This window comes from Felis catus, chromosome F2, assembly GCF_018350175.1.
Source record: "Felis catus isolate Fca126 chromosome F2, F.catus_Fca126_mat1.0, whole genome shotgun sequence".
In the NCBI taxonomy this organism is placed as follows: domain Eukaryota; kingdom Metazoa; phylum Chordata; class Mammalia; order Carnivora; family Felidae; genus Felis; species Felis catus.
In genome coordinates this window covers 67,378,459-67,390,013 of record NC_058385.1, presented here as the reverse complement: position 1 = coordinate 67,390,013, position 11,555 = coordinate 67,378,459, and the positions used below count along the sequence as shown (strand labels likewise).

The window sequence follows — 11,555 nt, the reverse complement described above, 5'->3', positions numbered from 1 at the left end:
AAAAAAAAAAACTGCACTAGCAACACTTAAAGGATACAGTACACTTAAAAAAATTTTAATGTTTATTTGTTTTGAGGGAGAGAGAGACAGAGTGCAAGCAGAAGAGGGGCAGAGAGAGAGGGAGACACAGAATCTGAAGACGGTTCCAAGCTCCGAGCTGTCAGCACAGAGCCCAGCACAGGGCTTGCACTCAGGAACTGCAAGATCAGGACCTGAGGCAAAGTTGGACGCTTAGCCGACTGAGCCACCCAGGCTCCCCTGATACAGTATACTTTAAAACAAAGACTAACAAAACACAAAGAGGGCATTGCATAATGATAAAAGGATCAATCCAACAAGAGGATATAATGATTGTAAGTATCTATGAATCCAATAGGAACATCTAAATATATAAAGCAATTTATTAACAGACATAAAGGGAGAAATGAATAGTAATAATAGTAGAGGACTTTAACACCCTACTTACATCAATGCATAGATCATCCAACAGAAACGCAATAAGGAAACACTGACTTTGGACGACATAATAGATCAGATGCACTTAATGGATATACAGAATATTCCATCCAAAAACAGAACACACAAGTGCACACGGAACATTCTCCAGGGTAGCTCACATGTGAGGCCACAAAACAAGTAAACTTAAGACTGAAGTCATATCCAGCATCTTTTCTGACTACAACAGTATGAAACTAGAAATCAATTACAGAGGGGTACCTGACTGGCTCAGACAGTACACCATGTGATTTTTGATCTCAGAATTGTGAGTTCAAGCCCCACACTGGTGTAGAAATTACTTTAAAAAATAAAATCTTTAAAAACATCAATTATGGGGGCGCCTGGGTGGCTCAGTCGGTTGAGTGTCCGACTTCAGCTCAGGTCATGATCTCACGGTCCATGAGTTTGAGCCCTGTGCCGGGCTCTGTGCTGACAGCTCAGAGCCTGCAGCCTGCTTCAGATTCTGTGTCTCCTTCTCTCTCTGCCCCTCCCCTGCTCACACTCGGTCTCTCTCTCTCAAAAATAAACATTAAAAAAAATTTTTTTAAAAACCTCAATTATGGGGAAAAAAAACATATGGAAGCTAAACAACACGCTACTGAACTGGGTCGAGGAAATTAAAAAGATACCTTGAGACAAATGCAAATGGAAAAACAACAGTTCAAAATATTTGGGATGCAGCAGAGCAGTTCTAAAAGGGAAGTTTAGAGGGCCACCTGGGTGGCTCAGTCAGTTAAGCGTCCACCTCTAGATTTCAACTCAGGTCATGATCTCACAATTGGTGAGTTCAAGCCCCGTGTCAGGCTCTGTGCGGACAGTGTGGAGCCTGCTTGGGATTCTCTGCCCCTCCCCTACTCTCTCAAAATAAATAAAACTTTTAAATAAAAGGGGAGTTTAGAGCAATACAAGCCTACCTCAAGAAACAAAAATCTCAATCTAACCTTACACACAAAGAAACTAGAAAAAGAAGAAATGAAGTTGAAAATTAGAAGAGATAATAAAGAGAACAGAAATAAATGAAATACAGACTTAAGAAACGAGAAAAAAAATAACCAATGAAACTAGAATTGGTTCTTTGAAAAAATAAGCAAAATAGATAAACCTATAGCCAGACTTATAATAAAAGAGAGGACTCAAAATCAAATGACAAATAACCAACACCACAAAACAGAAAGGATTATGAGACTACTGTGAAAAATTATACAACAAATTGGACAACCTAGAAGAAATGGATAGATTCCTAGAAAAATACCAAGAATGAATTAGGAAGAAACAAAATCTGAACAGACTGATGACTAGTAATGAAATTGAGACATTAAAAAAAAGAAAAAAAAATACCCACACACCCAACCAACCAACAAAATCCAACAACTCCCACCAAACCAAAGTCCTAGATCAGATGCTTTACAGATGAGTTGTACCAGACTTTTCAAGAAGTGTTACTACCTATTCTGAAACTATTCCAAAATATTGAAGAGGAAGGCATCCTTCCAAATTCATTCTATTAAACCAGCATTACCCTGATACCAAAAACCAAAGGCACTACAAAGTAGAAAATTACAGGTATCTCTGATAAACATGATTATAGCATTCCTCAACAAAATATCAGCAAACTGAATCCAACAATATATTAAAAGGATCATTCATCATGACCAAGTAGGATTTGTTCCAGGGATGCAAGGATGGTTCAATGTCTGAAAATCAAACTGCACGTTAACAAAGGAAAGGATAAAAATCATATGATCATTTCAGTAGACAACAGAAAAAGCATTTGACAAAATTCAACATCCACTCAGAAATTATCAACAAAGGGAGTACAGAGGGAGCACACATCAACATAATAAAGGACAGATATGACAAGCTAACATACTCAGTGGTGAAAAGCTAAAAGCTTTCCCTCTGAGATTAGGAACAAGACAGACAAAGATGTCCACTCATGCCACTTATATTCAACATAAGTACTGGAAGTCATAGCCACAGCAATCAGACAAGAAAAAGAAAAGCCATCCACACTGGTAAGTAGGAAGGAAAACTGTCACTATTTGCAAGTGACATAGTATTTTTAGAAAGCCCTAAACAATTAGAATAAATGAATTCACTAAAGTTACAGGATAGAAAGTTAATGTACAAAAATCAGTTGGGTCTCTGTACACTAAAATGGGCATAAAGAGAAATTAAGAAAATCCCACTGGGGCGCCCTGGGTGTCTCAGTGGATTAAGTGTCTGACTCTGATTTCAGCTCAGGTCATGGTCTCACGGTTTGTGGGATTGAGCCCTACACTGGGCTCTGTGCTGATAGCGTAGATAGAGCCTGCTTGGGATTCCCTCCCCACCTCTCTCTGCACCTCCTGCGCTTGTGTTCTCTCTCTCTCAATAAACAAACATTTAAAAAGCCCCATTTACAATTGTGTAAGAATAAAATACGTAGGAATAAATTTAACCAAAGTTGTTAAAGACCTATACTCTGAAAACTCTAGGATACTGATGAAAGAAAGTGAAGACATCACAAATAAATGTAAAGATATTCCATGCTCATGGATTGGAGGAATTAATGTTAAAATGTCCATTCAACCCAAAGCAATTCACAGACTCAGTGTAATCCCTATCAAAACACCAGTAATATTTTTCAGAGAAAATCCTAAGATGTGTAAGGGACCACAGAACACCCTGAAGAGCTAAAGCAATCTTATCACAATCTCAGATTTACTATACTACAAAGCTATAGTAATCAAAACTATATGACACTGGCACAAAAACACACAAGGGGGTGCCTGGCTGGCTTGGCCAGAGGAGCATGTGACTCTTGATCTCGGGGTCGTGAGTTCAAGCTCCACATTGGGTGTAGAGATTACTTAAATAAAATTTTGTAAAAACAGACACATATCAGTGGAACAGAATACAGAGCTCCGGCATAAATCCATACTTGTACAGTGAATAATTTACAACAAAGGAGGCAAGAATACACAGGAGAAAAGATCGTCTCTTCAATAAATGATGTTGGGAAAATGACCACTTTCTTACATCATAAACAAAAATAATTCAAAATGGATTAAAGACCCAAATGTAAGATCTGAAACCATAGGCAGTAAACTCTTGAACATCAAGTTCAAGAAAGAAAAGAAAATGTCGGCAGTAAACTCTTAAACTTCAGTCTTAGCTATATTTTTTGGATTTGTTCTCAGGCAAGGGCAACAGAATAAAAAATAAGCAACAGGAATTACATTGAAGTAAAAGGTTATGCGCAGTGTAGGAAACATCTACAAAACAAAAAGGCAACATACTGAATGGAAGAAACTATTTGCAAATGATAAGCCTGATAAGTGGTTAATATCCAAAACATGTAAAGAACTCATACAATTCAACACCAATAAAAAAATCTAGTTTAAAAATGGGTAGAAGACCTGAACAGACATTTCTTCAAAGAAGACATACACATGCCAACAGACACGTGGAAAGATGCTCAATGTCTCTAACCATGAGGGAAATGCAAATCAAAACCACAATGTGGTATCACCTCATGCCAGTCAGAATGGCTAGTATCAAAAAGACAAGAAATAACAAGTGTTGGCAAGGGTGTGGAAAAGGGAACCCTTGTGCACGGTTGGTGGGACTGTAATTGGTACAGGTACTATGGAAAACAGTATGGCAGTTCCTCAAGAAATTACAAATAGAAATACCACACAATCCAATAATTACACTTCTGCTTATCTGCCTGAAAAAAAAAAAAGGCACTAATTCAAAAAGATACATGCATCCCTGTGTTAACGGCACCATTATTTACAACCACCAAGATATGGAAAAAATCTAAGTGCCTGTCAATAGATGAATGGACAAAGGTTTGCATATACAAAATGGGATGTTACTCAGCCATGAAAAAAGAATGAAATCTTGCCATATGCAACATGTATGGACCTAGAGGGTATTATGCTAAGTGAAATAAGTCAGACAAAGAAAGACAAATACTTTATGATTTCACTTCTGTGTGGAATCTAAAAAATAAATGACCAAACAAAAAAATTAAAAATAGAAAACTGGTGGCTGTTTTAAGGGGATTTAGAGGTACAGACTCCAGTTATAAATTAGTCATGGGGATGCAAAATACAATGTAGAGAATATAGTCAATAATAGTGTAATAAGTTTGTATGGTGAGCATTTTGTAGACAAATGTCAAAGCTCTATGGTTTACACCTGTAACTACTGTAATATTGTATGTTCACTATGCTTCCGTTACAAAAGGAACCTACCAAACTGTATGGTACTGGCACAAAAACAGATATATACATCAATAGGACAGTATACAGAGGCCCGACACAAAGCCAGATGGAGACAGATGGAATCGAGACCAGGAAACTTCAAAGCAAACGACTGGGTTTCTTCATAAAATAAATTTTAAGGGGAAGAAGAGATGCAGGAAAATTTAACAGGTTAAGAGATTTAGACTGCAATGCGTGGCTCCCATTTGGATCCTAAGTCAAACAAACAACAAGAATGTAGGACACTGACAGTTTGAATACTGGTATATTAAAAGAGTTGGGGTTTCTTAAACATGATAATAGTATTGTGGTTGCATTTTTTTTTAATATTCATGCTTAAAGATACATGCTGAAATATTTTCTGAAATAAATGCTAAAATGTAGAAACTACAACAATTTGAATTTCCTTCAAGATTATATAGAAGAGGTTTGGGACGAGTGGATGGGATAGTTATCGGCCAGGAGTTGATAACTGATGGGGCCAAGTAATGAATACATGGGGGTTTTTATATTCTAGTTTTATATATATTTTAACCTCTCCAGAAAGAAAGTTATATATACGCTAAAATTAAAAATGCAACGTAAGGACAGTATTAATCATCATTACATTATAGAGCAAACCATCCCAAAACTCATTGGCTTATGACAGGAGGTATTTTTTTCTTACTGCTGAGTCTTTGGGTTAGCTAGGGGTTGACTGATAGAGGCAGATCTTTCAGGCTACGTGTTGAATTCAGATCCAAGTTACGTGTTTTCATTCTGGATGCCCAGGCTGAAGAGGCAACAGATGTTAAATGCATGCTACTCTCAGGTCACAGAAGTGCCATCAAAATCAAAACAGTGCATTTCAAGCTTCTGCTCGTGGCCAGATTTAAGCTCCTCCTTCTAAGAAACCATGGCAAGGGTATAGATACATTTCTATTCAAGGAAAGTGAAGAACTGAGAACAATAAAACAGTCATCTCGTGGTCTGAAAATGAAAGTTAATTTCCCAGGAATGGATGAAAGAAGGCCTAGCAGACTAATTCAGGAGTCCTAAAATTGACTAATAAAAGTCCCAGAAAGAGAGAAGGCAAAAGAGGAAAATTCCTTTTTTCCCATAATTTTTCTCAGAGTTGGGGGTGGGGGGTGGGGTCTAAATTGGAAAGGTTCTAACACATCAAGTTTCAGAATGTCAAAAGTAATGGAAGATCCTGTTTCCAAATGTGGGGGAAAGGGCACCAAAAAAGGAGACTCAAACTGACATCTCCTAACTAGGTTGTCATTTTCATTCCTTGTTAAATGCTGCTTGTTCTGAGAGTATGATTTTCATCCTTTGTGAAGATTCGATTTCTGGTTAGTGAAGCATTAACTTTGATATCTTTGTACCAATACTTGGCCCATACAGAACTGACCAGACCTTCAAAGTCAGCATTTTGAGCCTTTCTACGTTATGCAAATTACCCAGGGAAGCAAATGAATTCTTTAAATAAAGTTTTACACAGACTGATTTTAACAAAAATCAGTTTATCAGGTCAACTGATAAGCACAAAAAAAACTGCATCCCCCCAAAGCCAGGATATGGTTGGAATAGATCTTAATCCAGATTCTGTAAGGATAGAAATGTGTATACTGCCATTAGAGCCAACCAAAGTTTTGTTTGGGGATTTTAGGTTTTGTAATGTTTTAGGTAAGTTTATAATACGAAAAAAAGTTCCTCATTAAATATACCTTCTTATTATCTCTGAAATTTTTTTTAAGCTCACTGAAAACTGAGGCTAATTTGGAAGTTTTGAAGTCAATACCTAGTGAAAAATTAATGATTGAAACTGGTAAGTTTATGCTTTTTGAACTTTCATTTTCATATTAAACCATACCAAAACAGAGCTAGACAAAAGTTAAATATCTTAAAGACGCTCAATCAATCTCAACAATTATACTTTTCAGAAAACCTTTGAGTTTTTATTAACAGAAAAGTATCCAATCAAGTTTCTCAATTTTAGAAGTTTGACTAAGCCAAGCACTTAAAAATGGGATGTCAGAATATGTGGTGACTAAGGAGGTTATAAATATTTTATTAAACTAGTAGTCTTATTTCACCTCAGGGTTTCAAAATCTTCAAAACATTTTTTTACATAATGTCATCTTTGTAATGGCTTAATTCTACGATACTTTTCAAGTAAAGTACATAAATTTAAATCAAACTGGTTTAGTCAAAGAATTTTAGAAATTAATCTGTTGCCTCTTAAAACAAGGTTAGAAGCTAAAAATTTTACCTAGCCCTGAACTTAAGGCTTTACTTACACATATGGACTTTTTAGTAAAGTCAAGACTAAGCCATTCTGAAGAATCAGGTTTATTTCCTTGGAGAGTCATGACAAATTATTTTATTAAAAGCACAATGCTTGTAAAATGTGTAAATTCTTACAATTCTTTATTAAAGAAAGAGGTAAGTGAATAATCCTAGTATTGAAAGCCACTGTTTTCCATTCAGGAGAGGCAAATAGAGGTTTAACTTTTTTCTGGTTATAATTGGTGTTCTTTTAGCTTTCTTTTTTAAAAGTATGTCATACACCAACAGTAATGTTAGCAGAAAAAAAATAAGACTCCTAAAAAGCAATTAAAATTTTAAAAATGCATTTAAAAATTTCTAGAGTTCAAGGTTTAATCTTGTGCTTAGATTTTTTTTTTGCTTTCAATCATAGCTTGTATTTAGGAATTTACATTATTTGTTTGATAACGTTCATCACAAAAACAGTAATTTGAGGGGCGCCTGGGTGGCAGCTCAGTTAAGTGTCCGACTTCGGCTCAGGCCACGATCTCACAGTTCGTGGGCTGGAGCCCCGCATTGGGCCCTGTGCTGACAGCTCAGAGCCTGGAGGCTGCCTCAGATTCCGTGTCTCCCTCTCTCTCTCTGCCCTTCCCCTATTCTCTCACACAAAAATAGACATTTAAAACTTTTTTTAAAAAATCAGTAATTTGAAAGGTAAATCTCTGAAGAGACTTCTTTCTTTGCTCAACTCCAGATGCACCTTGGTGTGGAGTGAAAAGTACACATGCTGGGTCAAAATATGTAAAAACTTTGTTTCCTACCAAAAAGAAGTGGGAAAATGGGCACTGTGTGAAAGACAGGAATGAACCCTGCCATATAATGTAAGTATTTTGTTTTCTTGGTCTTCAGAACATTAAAGTCAACTACCAAATGCCACTTACAGAATGAACTCAAGGGACTAAAGTTGGGTGAAATTCAAATGAAGTTCAGCTCAGACGCCACCATTTTGAAAGGATTTGGAAGGATTTGCACTAAGTTGCTCTGTCTCTGCCCCTCTTCATATCATTTCAACCTCTCAGCTCAATAAAAGTGGTTATATTACAGCAGTAAGAACTTCATGTGATTTTGGTCATTTGTCATTTTGTAGGAAAGGCAGAAAAGATTCTCATACTGCTTCCTGGCTGATGGTTATAAAAATGCACTCTTAGCAGGAGACCTTTTTAATGGTATCTGTATTTTAAATGAATTGACAACCTGAATAAACCTAAGAAGTAACACATTTCTTTGAGCCCCTGAACAAAAGGGCAAGGTATAGAAAGGATTTCCTTTTTCTACCCCAAAAGGAGAAAAAAAAATTCAGAATTAGTTTTTGATTATAATACATGTAGCATGTGAAAAGAAGGGCTGTTTACCCATCTAACTGTTAAGGAGCTATAGAGCATGTAACTTACAGGTGAACTTGATATCATTTTAATGGGCACATCCGGTTTTTGTTTGCATAAGCTGATAATTTAAATCTAGACTGTACCAATCTAGTATGGTTTACCAGTTCAGGCAATTGAACTGTTAATTTTAGGTTGTAATAATTCCTTTCATATACATTTTTTAAGTAGCTTTTAACAGGTAAGTGTATCAGATAAGATCTAAAATGCAGCAGGCAGAAAAGTGGAAAATTATTCTACAAAAATAATACTGGAAAGATTTTCCTTTGTTAACATTCTGTTGTTGGCAAGGATTTTAAAACCAAATGTTTTAAAACCCATAGGCTGAGGAATACATTTAAATCCTGGCTAGTAAAGAATCACTTGTAATTTTTATAAAATGCAGCTACCTGCAGATTGTCAGAAGACAATTATTTCTGAATCTTTCGGAGATTTAAAGAGACACTAGAGACAACAAACTGGTATTTTTCCAGCAGCCAGCTTAGAGGAAGTATTGGCCAACGGGGATCCAAGTCAGTTTTCTATACTGCCTTAATGTTAAGTACAGTATAGCTCTGGACCTGGGTTACACATCTGTAAAACAAAATTCTGTGGTCTTCCAAGTGCAGACTGTTAAGCAAGAAAGCTGGAGTCTCAGCTGCAATTATGAATACCAGTTGAGGAGACTGAGCTTGGGAAAGCCAAACTGAAAGTTTTTAAACCACATTTCAAAAACACACATGCCTCTAGTCTAACGCTAATTACTAATTAATTCCTACTTAAAAAGTCATTTTTATCAATCCCATCTATTAAGTTTTATACTTTAATTTTTATAGAGATCTTTTCTCCCTTTTAGATTATAAATTCCATGAAACACATTTTGAAGCTCTTGTATGTCAGGAAGGTGTAAGTTACTGAGGTTACATAGAAGAATCAAAGTCCCTGCCCGCATCCACCCAGCAGATGACGAGATACATTCTGCCAGGCACTTTGGATAAGACATTGAAGGTGTCAGACAGGAATCCTGGCCTTCCTGAAGCAAAGCAGCAGAAAGTATAATCCAAGATGTTAGTTCTGTTATAGAGGTATGAATACACGACTAGGAGCACAGGACATAGTCACTGCCTGCCTTGTGGGGAAGTAGCTTAACTAAGGTGACATTTCAACTGGTCACAAAGTGCAACTGGGAGTTAGGCCAGACCAGGACAGACGCCTTGAGCAAAGGCAGGCTGCAGCAGGGCTTGGCTGCTCAGAGGGGAAACAATGAGTTTACTGTGACAAAAAGTAGGATGCACGGGTAAGTAATAAGTCTGGGAAGACTGGTGAGCGCTCCTGTATGCCAACCTTAGTAGTTTAGATTTCACCAGGACCCAAAGGATTTTCAGCAGGAAAATGGCAGTTGTTTTTAAAACGCTGTTAACCTATCAGCACAGAGAAAGGACTGAAAAAGGAGATGGGTGGCAGGAACCTTACTGATTTCACACATTATGCAGGTAAGTTCTAATTCTGAGTAGTTAACAGAGGAAAGTTCTGTAGTTTACTAAGAAAATTGGGTCCTTAATGTCAATTTAAATGTTAACAGATTTGCTTTTAGCATACTTTGATCTAGATAATAAAAATTTAGTCTATATTAAGCGAAGCTTTTGTGTTACGATTATGTACTTTTTAAAAAAATTCCAGTAAGTCTCTAATCTCTGTCCCTAATTCCTTTAGTTGCTTATATTTAAGAAACCCATAGCAGGGACAAAAAACTTAACACAAAGAATATTTAAATGTTTAATTTGGACTTTAGAACTTTCTAATTCATGTATAAAAACATTACATATAGTACGGCTAGAGAACACTCATGATGATGATTATTCTAGGCAGAGAAACTGAAAGATCTGACACCCAGGCTGTTCTTGATCGTGCAGGGAAAAAGTACAGAGGAGAAAGCACGTCTCCCTCCCCCCTCCCCCAATAACCATGCATTATTCCAAGTAAATAACTTGTAACTTCCTTTGCGGTCACTGTGCTAATGATGATGCAGCAATTTCCTACTGTCCTTTGAGACTAATTCTCTTAGCAGAGGTGCTCAAACTTTGCTGTACCCACAATGCCACCTACCTTGCGACTCCGCACACATGTACGTATAAAACCAAACAAAAATGAAACAGTACTTCCCTTATTAAGTGCAATGTACTTTTCCTTTTCTTACAATTTTCTGAAAATTCATCATGACCCACTAATGAATGCATAATGACTTACGGTTTGAAAGAACTCGTCGTCTTCGCTGGGTTAGTTCCATTAATTTGTGGTAGACATGATATGGGCTGGTTTTAGAATTTATTTGAACCTGGTCCTTGTCTCAACTTACCCTATTTTAAATATGGCAGCAGTTCAGCCTTTCTGTTGAAAACTTTATAGCTGGTTAAAGCTTGTTATGTTAAAGGTGCTAGTACAAGAGCTTCCTTTGCATGGATGAAGAGAAAACCTTTACAACTGAGCAGGTACTTGGAAATAACCATCCATTTTCGTTTTCTCTTTTAGTCAAATACTGGAGATAATGTCAGCAGTGAGAGAGCAGGATCCACTGGAATTAGCCAATACACTATATAACAACACCATTAAAATCTTTTTTCCTGACATGTAATTAGTATGTCCTTTCCATTTTCCATCATGTATGTAAAATTTCATGGTAAACCTTACTAAAGGACTGAATAAAGAAATGCTCTGGAAGTTGAATGGAAAGTTATTGTATGTTACTGCACACCACCCCCCTCATTTTTAATCCATAAAGTCAGATCAAAAAATTTTTAATGTCAACTAATGTCTTAGTTTACATCAATGAAAACTCCCAAATATTTCATCTTGTAATCTCTTCCAAAGTCTGAAAGGACAATTTTATGTCAACGCTGCAAACACAGAATGGCCAATAAGCATACTGGGTTTTTGTTTTGTTTTGTTTTTTTACATCAAAATTAAACAAGTAGCACATTCTGGTTTATATCCCAAAGTTTAGTTGAGATAAACCTGTTTCTCAACTCTTACACAATCTCTGAATCATGACTTTCCACCCCAGCTCCACAAGGGGCTGCTCTCAAATTTCAAGAAAGTCTCTTCCGGCAGCCTATTTGTGCCTTTGTTTTAAAAT

The 11,555-nt window shown here is 36.6% G+C and overlaps 1 protein-coding gene across 12 annotated transcripts in view; it reads left to right on the top strand.

The window, feature by feature from the left end:
* The window catches only part of TATDN1 (TatD DNase domain containing 1), a 59,820-nt gene that overhangs the window by 34,779 nt on the left and 13,486 nt on the right, over positions 1-11,555 (top strand). For 9 of the 12 annotated variants that reach the window (XM_004000111.5, XM_045050022.1, XM_019823111.2 and 6 more), the window contains 3 exons: positions 6,491-6,561; positions 7,756-7,882; positions 10,952-11,146. In XM_004000111.5, the coding sequence (XP_004000160.2) occupies positions 6,491-6,561; positions 7,756-7,882; positions 10,952-11,054 (301 nt within the window). In that variant the 3' untranslated portion in view covers positions 11,055-11,146. Of the gene's footprint in view, positions 1-6,490; positions 6,562-7,755; positions 7,883-9,278; positions 9,916-10,951; positions 11,147-11,555 lie in introns of those variants that run through there. The other 3 variants (XR_006592635.1, XR_006592636.1, XM_023248592.2) reach the window with 3 other exon arrangements.